The 17833-nt window shown below is 34.0% G+C and overlaps 1 protein-coding gene across 1 annotated transcript in view; it reads left to right on the plus strand.

The window, feature by feature from the left end:
• Positions 1-17266, plus strand: part of LOC143059770 (thrombospondin-type laminin G domain and EAR repeat-containing protein-like) — a 29654-nt gene extending 12388 nt beyond the window's left edge. The window contains exons 2-9 of the mRNA XM_076233332.1: positions 782-1305; positions 4667-4778; positions 5812-5955; positions 6886-7130; positions 7840-8026; positions 12410-12639; positions 14101-14288; positions 15454-17266. Of these exons, the coding sequence (XP_076089447.1) occupies positions 782-1305; positions 4667-4778; positions 5812-5955; positions 6886-7130; positions 7840-8026; positions 12410-12639; positions 14101-14288; positions 15454-15718 (1895 nt within the window). The 3' untranslated portion in view covers positions 15719-17266. The remainder of the gene's footprint in view (positions 1-781; positions 1306-4666; positions 4779-5811; positions 5956-6885; positions 7131-7839; positions 8027-12409; positions 12640-14100; positions 14289-15453) is intronic.
• The last annotated feature ends 567 nt before the right edge of the window (positions 17267-17833 follow it).

Genomic DNA, 17833 nt, shown 5'->3' on the forward strand with positions numbered 1-17833 from the left:
ATCCTTCATTTTGTCCTTAAGTTTAATAGAGCCGTTAAAATCCCTACCCCTTTACTTTCTTATTTGGTATCTTGAATTATGTTTTTAATTTTAAAACAAAAACATCAAGTTAGTAAATAGCTGTAAAAATGACAAAAAAAATCAGTGATTACCAGTAATCACTGAAACAACTAGTAAATACATGTAATTACTAAATTGGCTAGTAATTACAGGTATTTACTGAAGTGTTTAGTAATTACATGTAATTCCTAATTTCACCTATTTACTGTAACATATATACTGCCCGCACACTCAGCATGGTCTAATTAAGGTGGTCAGGATCTTGATACGTTTGGATTTTATTTTTTTTAATTTTGACTCATCTGCCGGAAAACTGGGTCTAAGCCCGTCGAATCAAAAGCAAAAAAGCACAGAAAGATTATTTTTTCTTATTTCAAATAAATACGCTTTTAATTGCAATATATATATATATCTTACCTAATATTGACAGTATCAACCAAAAATTATCACTGAACACCATGCCAACAACAATTGGTATAATCCAAGTTTTCTATTGAAAAAAAAGACGAGATTAATTTTAGAGTCTCATAAAACAATCAACACGAAATCATGCATAAAATGGAATGAAAAAAGATACATTTTAACAAATAATAAAGTACCATCCTTTCAATATGCATATCAAGTTCTGCAAAGATAGGATAACAAAAATGAATTAAAACAAGAAAGTGTCCTAACTATAAAAACAATGAACTTCTAACAAAAATACTTTTTTTTGTTGCAGGTCTAGAGTCATCACATTTATTAGACAAAGCCTTCCCCCGATATGGACGACTACCTAAAGGAGTAAGTTATGTGTACGATACCGAGGCTCACGTGCATGCGTATGAGTTTTTGAAGGACGTCACGTACATAACGATGGATTCGTCTGAAATCTTGAAACAGTGCAGATTCTTTCCGAATGAATTTTCAGTGTTTTTTATTATTAAACATAGCCGGACGTACACGGGGAAAGAATGTGTTTTAGTAGTTGGAGACAACGATTCAAATATCATGTCTATAGAAATTAGCAGAAGAAACATATTTTTTATATACAAAAGTAAAAAAGTGAAATTTAAAAATGAGTTTCTACGTGACAACAAATGGCACACTTTAGGATTCAGTGTTGGGGGAACTCATGTCACTATGACAACCGATTGTATAAATACAAAACATAAACGGTTAAAGAGAATGTTTCCGGATAACGTCGATGCAGTGCACAAAACAGTAACGATAGCTAGTTGTGATAAAAACATTGGAGTGTTTCAGGTGAGTAAATATCTATTCACAACAAAGTTTAAAATTGAGAATCGAAATGGGGAAGGTGTCAAAGAACCAACAACCCGACCAAAGAGCCAACAGCCGAAAACCACCAATAGGTCTTCAATACAGCGCGAAAATCCCACATCCGGAGGCGTGCTTCAGCTTGCCCCTAAACAAAAATATGTGCTAAACTCCTAAATATATAATTGAACTAAAATTAAAGACCGAAGGCACATGACTTGGCACAGGCGCAAAGATGCGGCGGGGTTAAACATGTTTTTTTTTAGATTTCAACCCTCGCCTATAAATCTAGGAAAAACAAACGCACAGCAATACACACTGTTACATATAATGTAATATTGTATATCTTTCTTTTTTTTTTCGTGCTGAACATGCATGAACATTTTGCCACAGGACGTTAAGCAGCCAACAATTAATTTTATTACAAAAAGCAGCAAGACGTCTCGGTTTTGTTTTTTTCAAACAATGGTTACAGTATACTACATGCATGCTGGTACGGATGTTTATTTAACGGGCGTTTAAAAATACCATTGAATAATCCATTATCAAAATTGTTATTTTATATGTATAAGATAGCGACCATCGTTGACAGTAAAAACTCGTCTAACCAAACTAAATAAGCCCCTGTGATCTACTGTCGCTCCTTTAAATAAACTTATTCTAAAATGTTACCTATTCAACACTGTCATAAGATCATTGAATATTGTTTTTATTGGTATAAACATTGATTTTGTTATCAGTAAATTAAAAGTCAACTAAATATTACTAGTATGTTATGTACATATACATATTCATGGATCTACAATCTGTCGATACCTGTAAATTGGCATTGCACAAGTTCATGTTTTTCTCTGACCGTTTATGACGTCTTTACACTAAATCCATTGGATGTTGGATGTGTACGGATTGATAGTTTAGTCTTAGATGCATGATTTTTTTATTTGTTGATAGTGGCTTTGAACTAGCTATCAGATAACTGCGAGAACTCTCAGATCCGTTCATTGTGTCTTTTTGTGTCGGGATGTATAATTACCCGGTTTTTTTATATAGTTCGTTCTTATGTTGTACTGTCATACCACTGTCCCAGGTTAGGGGGAGGGTTGGGATCCCGCTGAAATGTTTAACCCCGCCACATTATTTATGTATGTTCCTGTCCCAAGTCAGGAGCCTGTAATTCAGTGGTTGTCGTTTGTTTATGTGTTACATATTTGTTTTTTCGTTCATTTTTTTACATAAATAAGGCCGTTAGTTTTCTCGTTTGAATTGTTTTACATTGTCTTATCGGGGCCTTTTACAGCTGACTATGCGGTATGGGCTTTGCTCATTGTTGAAGGCCGTACGGTGATCTATAGTTGTTAATGTCTGTTTCATGTCTTTTGTGGATAGTTGTCTCATTGACAATCATACCACATCTTCATTTTTACAATGTAACGACCAATTTAACGGAACTATACGTCAATCAATCTGGTGTTCGTATGAAAAAATACAACAGTTTTTCATTGGGAATAAAAAGAGATATTGGACTGTTTCTGCTTTTTTGTCAGCATCTAGATCTATATATGGGTCATAGTACGGCCTTCTATAGTGAGCTAACCCGTACCGCATAGCAATCTATTAAAGGTCTCGAAATGTGAATTAATTAAAACAAGAAAACTAATTTATGAACAGAACAATCATCGAAAAAAAAAATATATATTATACAGCAACAAACGATAATCACTAATCGCATAGAAAACTGTCAAAGATCTTAAAATGTTAAACGTAAAAAAATTCAAACGAGAAAAAACAAACTGCCTGATTTATTTAAAAAAAACAATCGAAGAAAAACCAAATGTTACATACAGCAACACACGACAACTACTGACATGATAACATGCTCCTGACTTAGGAAAGGGATGCACATCTACATTTGAAAATGCCTGTACCAAGTCAGGAATATGACAGTTCTTGTCCATTCGTTTTTGATGCGTTTTGTTATTTGATTTTGCCATGTAATTATAGACTTTCCGAATTGATTTTTTTTCTAAGTTCAGTATTTTTGTGATCTTACTTTATACCGAATGTGGAGGGGTTCAATATGTTTACAGGAGCGTAGCTTGTCTCGTTTGTACAACAAGATGAATTATTAAATTTTGATGTCTTAGTATATGGCAAACTATGAAAACTCTGGTTTACGCATGTCTGTTGTTCGGATGTTGTCGTTTGTTGGTGTGGTTCATCACGTGTTCCTCTTTTCTCGTTTCTAATTACATGTATAGAAAAGACAGTTGGTTTTCCTGTTTGAATTGTTCTACACTATTCATTATGGGGCCTATTATATCTTGCAGTGCGATCCGTGTTGAAGGTCGTACTTTGACATATATGCATATATATAGTGGTTTACTATTTACACATTGTGATTTGGATGAAGAGTCTGGTTAGTCGTTACACCCCATCTTCTTATTCATATGTCAGTGAAAATTGTGTATGCAGCAGGATTTCCAAATTTGATTTAGTTCAACTCAATTATAAACAAATTTAACAACGTTCACGTTGATAAATATATATGAAGGCATTATACTTTAAAAATGTCAATACTACAAATAAATGTATCATCCAGGTTGTGGTTTGCGGTTAAAACCAATGCATTTAAACCTATTATAAATGTCAGCGCTCCTCATGGCTAGACCGTCAACGTGGTTTATAATAGTGTGGCCACACCATGTTGTGGTATACCAAGGAAATCTTCAGTTGAAGTCATGCTATATCTTTGTGGTTTTGTCCATTTTGCATATTCAAGGAAATACCACATTCCATAATTCGTAATTGAGAAATGTATCATCACCCGGCGCGATTAAAACAGGTTCATACTGCTGACTATGCAAAATGAGTTTTGCTTATTGTTGAAGACCATAAGGTGACCTAGCAATAGTTATTAGTTTCTGTGTCATTTTGGTTTTTGGTGGAGATGTTGTTTCATTTGTTATCATATAGATATAAGAAGATGTGGTATGAGTGCCATTGGGCAACTCTCTATCCAAGTCAAAATTTGTAAAAGTAAACCATTATAGGTCAAAGTACGGTCTTAAACATGGAGCCTTGGCTCACACCGAACAGCAAGCTAATTAGGACCTCAAAGATGACTAGTGTAAAACCCTTCTAACAGAAAACAAACAGTCTAATCTATATAAAAACGAGAAACTAGAAAGACTTATGAACCACATCAACAAACGACAACTACTGACCAACAAATTCCTGACTTACGACAGGTGGAAACAAATGCAGCAGGTTCAAACGTTAAAATAGGTTCCAATCTTCACCCTTATCTTTTTATCATCTGCTTATTTTTATATTTGTAATTTTACAGGGCCAGTTACGTGATATCATATTTACTCCAGGAATCGACGCCACAACCAGAGCCTGTCCATCAAGGGTTCCGAGACACACCCACATGAATAATAAGTTACCTATATTTCCAGGTAAATAAGTTTACTACTATTGAGCCTCCTAATTGGGATTTTGATTACATGATTACTTGGCCGTTTTAATAGTGATTATTTGATAATTTAGAACTGTATTTTTTATTATTTGATTACCTCGTTTAAATAAAATAATTAATGATTATGTGATTATACTGGCAAACCATTTGTGTGGGTTATGTGAGTACTTGACACCACATGAGGGGCCTCATTATTCAAAATTAAAGATAAACACTTTGAGAATCTTTTCGTTCTACAAAATCTCTCTCGAAAAAAAGTCAAATGCTTGAATAATTCAGTCCAGTGGCTAATATTTCATGCTTATAATCTTGATTACAAGCATTAGCTGCGTGTTTTGTAACTGTTTAGAGAACATTATTGTCCTGTGACTAATATTTCATGCATGCATGCAATCCTGATTATAAGCATTGTATGCGTTATTTGAAAGTTTTAATAATTCAGCCCCTACCCCCACCCCCCCCCCCCCAAAAAAAAAATCCGGCAATAATAGCAACTAGGAAGTCGGATAACATAGCATAATATATTTAGCATAGTCTGAAATAAGAATTAAAAAAAATGCTACAAAACACTTTACAGAAAATTAAGGATGTACCCGTAAAAAATTTGTTGATTGGAAGTGGTTGACAGAAAAGAGAATATATGACAATGATATAGAATAAAGGACGAGAAATATATGGTGCTTTAATGTAAAGAATAGATAAAAAAAATTGGCAAATATAAACATGTTAAGAGGTGATTTTACTTTTGAGATGTATACAATTTATAAATGATCTCGCTTAACACAATGTTTAAGGTTTGGCTAAATAAAATAACATGTGTTTCTCATTAAATCTTTGAAAAAATTGAGTCTATGAGAGAAAAACCCTGACGTGAAAAGTCCTTATTGAAAAATGAAAAAAAACTTTAAGGTAGGCTATTTCTTAAGCTTAAAATATACAGCGGATATGGAAATATGAAACATTCATTTTTTTTATTTTGCCTGAATTAATTTTTGTATCTCAAATGTTTTCAGACACTTATGGATCGGACTCTCCAGGACCTCAATGGGAAGATTGTACCTGGATGGACGTCGGAAACATCGCTTATGACCTCTACGCTAAATCTTTAAAGGTGTGTGTCAATGGAATCTGGAAACACGTGACTGTGGACGTCAAAGGTGACAAATATGCATGTTAAATAATTTGTAATTACTGATTTTGGATTATATTTATGAATTTTGAGGGAAATAAGTTTTGATGGTTGAAAAATAACGAAATTACAGCCGATTTCATTGAGTGTGAAGCTAAGGGTAATATATTTGGTAAGTTTGCTTGTAAGCTGAATCGTGAAGTCATTGTCGTGGTCAGGTAAACAACCCTTCTTTAAGAGTAAACTAGTCCAACAGATAACCAACCTGGCTACTTTGAAAGACGGATAGTTTACCGGACCTAACAATGACTTAACGGTTCAGCTTACAAACAAGCTAACCAAAGGTATTACCTTTGGCTTCATACTCAATGAAATCGGCTGTAACAGCTATTGGATGGATTCGGAATCTCATTATTGAAGATGACAAGGCAACTTTTGGTTTTATTTTCTTCGTTTTTTTCTTCACAGCACAGTGTTCTTAAAAGACAGTTTGACCAATATTAGATTCTAAAAGTATATTAATATCATTTCTTTTAAATTTTTCTCCATTTGTATCCTAAGACCAATTGTCAACCTCTTTTTTATTAATCGAGTGACACGAGTCATTCGAAAAATGAATAAGCTTTAAAGCAACACTATATACATAGGAAAAACGACTTAATGCAACTAGCTTATGAGCTGATCTCTAATGTTGTTTATTTACTTGTAATATACTCTCAAACCATATGTCATTGGATGAAATGTGCGAAAAACTAAAACATTAGTAACACTAGCCAAAAACAGAATTGAAAGAAAAAAACATGAAAATGGACATTCTTTAAAAAAATGCAGTCCTTGTTGTGATTATGATTTCAACTTTGCATTATGCTATAAGTTATTTTTTGTATTTGATAAAATGGTTTTAAAAAAAAAAATTGTTAGCGTTGATTTTATAATTTGTTGAAATATTCTTCCACAGCCGATATTCCTAGAAAGCTAGACTATCTTGAACTCTATCAAGAAATAAAAACTCCTGGGCCCGGGATCGACGTCCATGTTTTTACTATCGATGGAGAAGGAATGTTCGCCGTCTTTGCAAATACGAGGAAAAAACTTGACGATGTATCGGGATTGTATAAATGGAAAAACAAAAAGTTTATGCTATACCAAAAACTTTCAACATACGGAGCACAGAGCTGGACTCATTTCAAGATACAAAACGGGGTGAGATTAAGTATGGTTGTTTGATTTTTTTATTTTTTTTTTTTATTTATTTTTTTTTTTTTGAATTCATGTACATGTACACACGTTCTTTTTCAATCTGATTGGTGAAAATTATTATAGAAATAGATGTTTACAAACAACAAGAGTTTTTGATGTGTTGGCCTTGGATAGTTTTTTTTTAAGATTTAATATCTAATGACCAAAAGTAAAAGGCTAAAACATAAAAAAACCATTTGTATTGCTGTTTTTCGTCTCAAAGTCACAACTAGGAACACAACTCTAAATTGACTGCAAATTCAAGATGGCCACTTGCACCCGAATTACCAACTTCTAAGCTAGGTCCGAAGCTCATTATAAACTCGGCAATCAATTTTTTTTTCTTTTGTTAGATACAATTGATATTCTTGTAGCTGTGTTTTTCAACGCTCAGTTGTAGTGTTATCGACATCAAGCAAACAATTCGGCAACTTCCGATGCAAATCAATCGGTTCTCCGAACATTCCTGAAGTCGTTGCCATAACTTACAACGGGAAAAAAAACGAACAAACACTTTCTGATTCTTTTCATGTTCTTACACGTTAGTTGCTCTCGTCACGATAAAAATGTTTCGCGCTGACGCGGTCGACGTTTAAAAAATCAAACAATCAAATACACCGAAATTTAAAAAAATAAAATTAAGATCTACCTACAACGTTTATTTCATTTTCAGTTTTTCCTTGCAGTTGCAAATTATGGCCTGAATGACCAGCCGCAAAGTAATTCCACTATTTATAAATGGCATCGTGGGAGAAAAAGGTTTAAAGTTTTCCAGACCATTCCAACATGGACTGCAAGAGATTTTGAATATTTTAAAATAGATGGAAAGGACTTTTTGGCTGTTGCTAATCATGCAAAAGGTAATATATAACCAATATTATAGATTTTTTTCATATTACCGACTGCGGTTTATATGATTTTACGACAAGTTACCTAACCTGTGGTTAGACACCGGAGTTAGACATCCTAGCAATCAAACGAATAAATAAAATTGAGAATGGCAATGGGGAATGTGCCAAAGAGACAACAACCCGACCATAGAAAAAAACAACAGCAGAAGGTCACTAACAGGTCTTCAATGTAGCGAGAAATTCCCGTACCCGGAGGCGTCCTTCAGCTGGCCCCTTAACAAATATATACTAGTTCAGTGATAATGAACGCCATACTATATATACCCAAGTCTTTACAATTTGGAGAGAACTTTTTCTGATAATTTTGTCGTATAATGCAAACATATAACAGTAAATTTCCCCTACAATGGTGCTGATTGAAAGCTTGATTTTTACTTTTTTTTACGTTGCCCTTGGTTGACCGAGTACCAGGATGTCTTACCAGAGAGAGGGTAACCTGTGGAAAAAATATAAACTACGGAGTCGGTAATATGAAAATAGCCTATTGGTTTGTTTAATCTTATTGCTAACTCAATATTGTGTACTCGATTGGACTTTATGGATAAATGTATACCTTGTGAATCTATACATGTACTTTTAAGGTGGTACCAAACACCTCGACTAAAATTAACTTCTATGTGTTTCTTTGTTCTAAATTGGCTGAAGTTATAGGCGAGGGTTGAGATATAAAAAAAAACATGTTTAACAACGCCGCTTTTTTGCGCCTGTCCAAAGTCAGGAGCATCTATCCTTTTTTAGTCTTGTCTGTTTTTTTAGTTCATTTATATTTTTGAGTTTAGTGTGACGTCAATTTTCAGTGAACTAGTACACAGTTTTGTTTAGGAGCCAGCTAAGGATTACCTCCGGGTGCGAGATTTTCTCACTGCGTTGAAGACGTATTAGTGGCCTTCGGCTGTTATCTGCTCTTTGGTATGTTTGTTGTCTGTTTGATATATTCCCTATTGTCATAATACTCACGATTAAAGTGGTAATCAGACGGAAAATGGATGAGAGCATCAGTTCTCCTTTAAATTTATCAAAATTGCCACTGATAAGTGTCGCCCTTTTTATGTATATTCCGAGAGAGGATTTTTAGTTAATGCAAGATTTTTGCACGAATTAAACCTAGATTCTCGATAAGTTTTCAGTGACTTTGGTCTGATAGTGGTATCGCTTATCAATGATGTAAAATAGTTTGCCATATTTATCTTAGTTTTCTTACACAAACGGTGAAGCTGGTTAAAAATTCGTTTGGTTTAACAACCATTGGCAAATATTTCATGCACATTTTTAACGAGTAAAATTTACCATTTCGTATGATTTGGGTTTTTTTTTTTGTATATTTTTGTATGCTGTTTAAAGACAGTTATGGAAACTTTCTCCTGTAAATACTATTCATGAACTTGTGATACAGACAGATTATCAAACTTTTTAAATTTTTGCTGTACAAGTATTAGAATTAATACTAAATTCTGACTTAAAAGAAAGATAACTCTAGTAATCAGCTTAGACGGGATTGGAAATAAATTATTTGTTTATTTGTTTGGAACATAATTCTATATGAAAATTTCTAATATATTTATCAATGCGTTATTTTTTTAATGATTTTGAAACTCTTCTTGTCATGCATGTCTATGATGTTTTTTTTTTGTGCACCGAGTTTACCGTACGGTACGGTTGAAAAAGAACGCGAGTCTAATGGTTAAATACTAGTATGACAAAATACACGTAGTAGTCTTTTCAGCTAACAATGAAGATGTGTTCTATCTTTTTCTTCTGTAAAATTGAGAATGGAGAATGTGCCAAAGAGACAACAACCCGACTAAAAAGGAGGAAACAAACGAAGGCCACAAAAAGTGTCGTCAACACTTTAACGCAGCGAGAAAATCCCGCTCCAGGAGGCAGGCCTCAACTGTCTCCTCAATAATAATGTGTACTAGTTTAGTGAAAATCTATTAATGAATTGAAATTAAAATACGTACAAGACTAACAAAGGCAAGGGGCTTCTGACTCGGAATAGGCGAAAAAACCCGCGGGGTTGGACATGTTTTGTGAGATTTCAACCCTCCCCCTTATATCTCTAGTCAATGTAGAACACCGCAATACGCACAATAAAACTCAGTTTAAAAGAAGTCCTCGACGTTTGTTGTGGGTGTATGTATACTGGTGGAAAGTATTTGAATCATAAACGTAATTATAGTTGTCCCTCATGTCTACATTCTACAATCTGTATACCAATTTTCCCTAATCTTTATTTATGTTCGTATAGGTGTCCCTCATGTCTACATTCTACAATCTGTATACCAATTTTCCCTAATCTTTATTTATGTTCGTATATGTGTCCCTCATGTCTACATTCTACAATCTGTATACCAATTTTCCCTAATCTTTATTTATGTTCGTATAGGTGTCCCTCATGTCTACATTCTACAATCTGTATACCAATTTTCCCTTATCTTTATTTATGTTCGTATAGGTGTCCCTCATGTCTACATTCTACAATCTGTACACCAATTTTCCCTAATCTTTATTTATGTTCGTATAGGTGTCCCTCATGTCTACATTCTACAATCTGTATACCCATTTTCCCGAATTATTATTTATGTTCGTATAGGTGTCCCTCATGTCTACATTCTACAATCTGTACACCAATTTTCCCTAATCTTTATTTATGTTCGTATAGGTGTCCCTCATGTCTACATTCTACAATCTGTATACCAATTTTCCCGAATCATTATTTATGTTCGTATAGGTGTCCCTCATGTCTACATTCTACAATCTGTACACCAATTTTCCCTAATCTTTATTTATGTTCGTATAGGTGTCCCTCATGTCTACATTCTACAATCTGTATACCAATTTTCCCGAATCATTATTTATGTTGCCAATCTTTCTCTATTCTTTACGTTTTAGCAGCCCATAATCTTCTATTCTGTATGTTTTGCTTTTAAGCATTTGTTCTGCGCTTTTGCCAATACTTTTTCTATTCTGTAAGCTTCAGGGCCATCCAGACGCTCATAAAAGGATGCTCTAAACATGTTAAGTAAGTCTAATTATAGATTGGATACGTCTCTGAATCAGAAACATGATAAATTATATCAGGGTAAAATTTTTCTTACCCCAGCTAAACCTCAAGCAACTACATGGAAAGCATATGTCTGAATAAAACGACAGTTTGGCTATATTTAGACATTAATCATACGATTAAAAAAAGGAGAACTATAAGCATACCACAACAAACCGTCTGATACAATAAACAATGTTTTTGGTCCTCAATGCCCTTCAACTTCGTACTTTTTTTTTATTCGATTGCCACTGATGAATCTTTTGTGTACGAAACGCGCGTCTGTCGCAATTACGATACTGCAATTTTGGTATCTATGATGAGTTTATTTCTACAATATACCTCTAACTAAAATCGACCAGAGTCTTGGCAAATGGAAACCAATTTATATGTAGGTTAAACAGATAACTATAACGAATTACGAATAAATATTTACTTCAATTCAGATGCCTTCATTTGATGCAAAAGTTCGAAAAGTAACAGACTTTTCATTTGATTTGTATGGGGCTAGGATGAAAAAATTCGTCCTGCATTTTTTTTAAAAGATGTATCTCTGTCTTGCCTTTTTATTTTTCACTCTATTTGGTCCTTCCTATAAGTTTATCCGGCCTTTTTTTACATGATTTTTTTTTTTTAATTTTTTTAAATTCAAATTCCTGTCCTATCTATTTTTCCAATTCCAACTTTACATCAAACAAGAGGCTGTCAGAGCAACAGCAAACCAGATTTATTAATACTTATTTTAGTATTCGTGTCCTGGCATTTTTCAATATCACAAGAAACAAACTGATTCACGGTTAAGGTGATATTCATCAATATCAAACTTGACAAGGTGATATTCATCAATATCAAACTTGACCTCTATTTTGTCACCAGTAACAACATATGAAAATTTCAAAAGCTTTGGTTGAACGGTTTATGAGTTAATGCACGGACAGGACTGGAAACGCCATTTTTCAATCTTTCAAGAACCATAACTCCAGAACCGAAAAAGTCAAAATCGTCATTATTAAACTTGACCTCTGTTTTGTTGTCAGTAACAACTTATTAAAATTTTAAAACTTTGGTTGAACGGTTTATGAGTTAATGCACGGACAGGACTGAAAACGCCATTTTTCAATCTTCTAAGAACCATAACTCCAGAACCGTAAAAGTCAAAATCGTCATTATTGAACTTGACCTCCATTTTGTTGTCAGTAACAACATATTAAAATTTTAAAAGCTTTGGTTGAACGGTTCATGAGTAAAATGCTCCTAGAATACAGAATTATTTTTATCTTATTTTATAGGTTCAAGCCAAGATGTTGAGTCTGTTATTTACAAATGGAACCCATCATCACAATTATTTGAAGAATTTCAATCGATAATGACTACTGGTGCTTATGACTGGACTTATTTTACTGTGGAAGGATACCATTTTCTTGCCTTAGCACAGGCTTTTAATGGGATTACTACGCTATTTGAATCCAGAATTTATGTCTTTCAGAAGAATGGCTTTTACCTTTTTCAAACAATGGAGGTGAGAAAAATCTATTATATATTTACAATATCATAAATATATTAACAAAAACGAGAATTCTTTAAGTACCGCTCCATGAGACCGACCTATTAGACAGTCCTCAGCAACTGAGAAATATATGGAGAGAAAAAAACGATTGCACCTTGTGTTTTCTCACTTTTATGGTTACGTATTTGTCAAAACCAAAAATGGGCATTATTAACATGGGAGGTAAATAGTAACAGCCGCCCATACGCGCATCTCTGAATTGGAATGGGGAATTAACATTCGATACTTCGTGAAAGGAGCGTGACGTGATCTCTGTATGATCTCTGCACGTTAAATAACGCAAAAATCAATGAGGATTTTAGCTCTTCTGCAGCAAAGTAAAATTCCTGTGCCCTATCAATCAAAACTTCATTTTCCATTGTAAGTTATGATTATCATCCTTTATCTCGATCGACCCACTTTGTACAACTTACATGTACCTGATTAGTGAATGGTACAATGTTTTATTTGTCCTGGAAATATTTGCCACTGGACGTGAATATATTTGCCACTGGACGTGAATATATATTTGCCACTGGACATGAATATATTTGCCACTAAGCTTGTATATATTTGTCACTGGACGTGAATATATTTGCCACTAGGCTTGTATATATTTTCCACTGGACGGGAATATATATTTGCCACTATACGTGAATATGTATTTGCCACTATACTTGAATATATTTGCCACTTGAAATAAATATATTTGCCATTGGACATGAATATATTTGCCACTAGACTTGTATGTATTTGTCACTGAACGTGAATATATTTGCCAATATACTTGAATATATTTTCCCGTAAACGTGAGTATACTTGCCACTGAACAAATCAATCAATAAAACGAAACAAAATACATTAACGATACCAATAACAGTGCACGTAATGTGCGTTTCGACAATTTATGTCTCTTCATTGTTGCCAAAACAATTGAAAATTCAAAATCTGACACAGAGCTTTGTTATAAACTAAAGAAAAAAGGTTGACTCAAATGATTTCAAATTTAAGGGATAACTGCATTGTTTATACGCTTCGAGTGCATCAATCGGTTTTTAATCGCAAATTAAGTTTAATGGCAAAAAATATTAAAAATACAATATTGTTATCTCCATTTCTATCATGTGAATTAATGCCATGAAAATTAGTTACGTTTTCCAATCAAAATGAACGTTACAAACGAACTTTCATTAAATTTGTATTAACGGAGAGATGATTTCTGGATTTTTATTTGCTTCTATATTCATATATAAATCACTTAGCAGACAAAGTGTGTTACTATACTAATTGAGATTTTTTTACTATTTCTGGCTCAAAGTTTATAATGGAGTTATCCAATCAAAATCAACGTTACAATTAAACAACTTGTTTTAACGGGGCGATAAAACTTGGATTTTTATTTGCTTCTATACTCTTATATAATTTACATTGCAGACAAATGGTGCTACTGATTGGGAATTTTTTACTATTGCTGGCTCAGCGTTTCTTATTGTAGCCAATGCATACAACTACGGACCTCAGAATTTCAAAAACAAAAATACCTACCTCACAAACTCTGTCCTTTATAGACTCAACATAGATAAAAAGGGATTTGAAAGATTCCAAGTGTTTAGCACTTACAGGTAATAATATTTACAGATTGCATGTGAAACACGGTGTGTGACCTTTCTCGAGCACTTGAAATTGCCCTGTTATTTTTGGGGTTATTTTTTGCCTCTCTTTTATATGTATGGAACTTAATTATACTTTTTTAAGGGCTAGGCACATTGCTGAGCTACCACCTTAATCGGGCCCCCTTTTTTCAATTATTAATTTTGATTTTTCGTATCGTCCTGTATACATACATGTAACACTTGTCGTTATATATATATATATATGCAATTGCTCCTTTTGTTTGTACAGCAATATTTACAAATATATATATTTAATCAATTAAATTGTCCATCGAGATCACGGTCAAAACATATTATAGTTCACACAATGTGCAGCATATACAGTATAAGTTGTGAAGACAGTTTGATGATCTCCCTTTGAACAGTAAGAGGGATGATACGGGGTGCTAATTTCTTAAATCCTTTTTTTTGTACCCCCTCACCCTTCTTCCAAGATTCCATTTTGTTTATACCAAATCCCCAAGTGTTTACCACCATATCCAACATCCCCGCCCATTTACCCCATAAATCCCACCTTCCAGAAGCTTGTCATATGACATGTCAGATTACGTATACAAGAATTTAGTTTTGTTTCTTTCTAAGTCCTGTTGATTGTTAATTCTTTTCTATTGATGACAATTCGTACCTGGTTATTTTTTATTTTTTTCAGTGCTGTTTATTAAGAATTCTTCTCCATTGATGACAATTCGTGCCTGATTATTTTGTTTATTTTTCAGTGCTGTTGATTGGGAATTCTTCTCCATTGGTGACATTTCGTACCTGATTATTTTGTTACTTTTTCAGTGCTGTTGTTTCGGAACTCTTCAACATTGATGACAATTCGTACCTGATTATTTTATTTTCAATGCTGTTGATTGGGAATTCTTCTCCATTGATGACAATTCGTACCTAATTGTTGTGTTTCTTTTTCAGTACTGTTGATTGTAAATTATTCTCCATTGATGACAATTCGTACCTGATTATTTTGTTTCTTTTTCAGTGCTGTTTACTTGTGAATTGTTCTCCATTGATGACAATTCGTACCTGATTATTTTGTTTGTTTTTCAATGCTGTTGATTGTGAATTCTTCACAATTGATGACAATTCGTTACTGATTATTTTGTTTCTTTTTCAGCGCTGTTGATTGGGAGTTCTTCTCCATCGATGACAATTCGTACCTGATTGTATCTAATGCTCAAAATGGCGGGAATGAAGAGGAACAGTTAACTACAATATACCGGTGGCAAGGAATGGACAAATTTGTTCCCGTTCATAAAATGTCGACGCTTCCAAATACTGACTGGGAAGTGTTTCATGAAGGAAACGATCTGTATTTTATTTATGCAAATGCCAAGGGTCGGACTTCACAAGTGCTTAAAGCCAGATTTTATCCAACGTGATTCATGTTCCAAATCGGAACTATTCGGAATGTTCGTAAACGGTAGAAACGATCGGATTCGTTATATCTTGTTCTCTATAAACAATAGCTTTACAAACATACGGGGTCGACCTTTCTCTTCCTTCACGAATCACACAAACTGTAATTATCGACCTGTTCTGGGTAACCTGATCTATACAAACACTCTGACAATTTGTATAGGAGTAGAGGGCCAACGTCCCGGACTGTTGATCGCCGATGAAGTTTTAAATCTAAAGTTTTACATAAATATTATAGAATTATAGTAGAAAATTGTCCGCACGGCGGTATACATTCGAGTTACACTATAGGAAGTATACCCCGTTAATCCTGGAATGGTGTTGCTAATCTCTGGTATTTTATGAACCAGTTTTATTATTTGGGTGTATGAATAAATGAAATGTTAGATTGTAGACAGCTGTACATATTTGATATTATTTATTTCAGGAACAGATGCAACATTTCTATCAGCATACGTACTTAAACACGTGGGCGCCAATGTAAACTGAATAAGATACACATTAAACCAACAAGTTTAAGTTTTAGTAAAAGTGCGATAAAAAAAATACAATTGAAAATTCGCTACCAGATTGCAGATGTCATGCCATTGATACGTATTCTATGCGAATTGTTCCATAAGTCTTGAATTAGTGTCTTTTGTCCGAGGTTGTGAAAAAGATATTCTGTAGGCCAAGTTTTCATGTCCAACATTTTTATATAACTCGGAAACTCGCTAATCACACACCCTTACAAAAAGTAAATAAGAAACCTTGTAGAAAGTTTGAGGGCCTCAGTGGCCGAATGAATTAGTATTCAAACTACTTTATCACTAGGTTCGAATGCCGCACGTGGCAGGTGCACTCGACTCAAATCTTATTGACTAGGACTGTCAGCGTTTCAACCGAAGGTCTCAGGTTCTCTCTTGGCATTGTGGCTTTCTCCGCCATAATTTAATTATATCCGATCGCAACGAAATAACACAATAGTGTTGCCAATCAATCAATAAGTTTGACTTGAATCGGATGATGAATTACATTATACTAAAGAATGTTCGCTTGTCATATTTTGGAATTTTTGTCAGATTTTCAGAATCCTCTGGTTATATCCATTTGAATGCCTTAAAAAGTTGCCCATTGACCCCCATCTTTTAAAGTCTTACAAAATCTTTGTTCTTTTTTAATAGTTTTTGAGAACTTCAACTTGTCAATGATAAAGCTACGAAAAGTCAAGAGAGAACATTTTCCCGCCAAAATTTCAATTGCTAATATCTCGAAAACAAGCACATTGACCTATATATTTTTTTTGCTTTTTGGATTCCTTTATAAATCACCTATGATATCAATATATGCTAGTGTTATGAAAAGATTGTTATTTTGAAATTGAGTAGCAAACCTCGTTAAACGCGAGATGTGAGTTTTCTTGCTTACTCGTAATTAGTTAGAGAGTTACTGGCGCACAGTCGAAATTTTCGGTTGTCTATCAGTATTTATAAAACCTGAGACCTTAAAAGCCGCGGACAATAAATAATCTAGTTCATTGTATGAATGACACTTTCGGAGATGCACATTTTGTCCCTCAATAACGTTGTATTTACTAGTTTTCTCATTTTGAAGCTCGCATCGTTTTCTGCAGCCCATTCAAATTTTAAAAAATCGATTAAAATTCAACGAATACTGCACAAATTAATGTGATGCAGTATTCTTATTTTTTACATGAGTGGCAGGACATTAACGTCAGGACATGTTCGGCCTAACATTTACGACATGGTGTATGATATATCGTGTACGGAATGTTGTGTCTGTTCCGATCACAATTTTATGATGCCATTCATTTGTATATTTGTATTAAAATCAGTTGAATCAAGAACAGAAGGTTTTATGTTTTCTTTTACAAAATGTACTCTTTTCCAATCCAACGATCGACAGTGGCGGATCCAGGGGGGGGGGGGGGGGGGGGTTCCGGGGGTTGAGCGCCCTTTTTTTGGCCGATCAATGCATTTGAATGGGGACATATAGTTGGAACCCCAACCCTCCCTCTTTGTCCTGGGTTAGGAATTAGGAACCCCCTTTTATAAAATGGCTGGATCCGCCACTGATCG

Source organism: Mytilus galloprovincialis, chromosome 14, assembly GCF_965363235.1.
Source record: "Mytilus galloprovincialis chromosome 14, xbMytGall1.hap1.1, whole genome shotgun sequence".
Taxonomy (NCBI): Eukaryota; Metazoa; Mollusca; class Bivalvia; order Mytilida; family Mytilidae; genus Mytilus; species Mytilus galloprovincialis.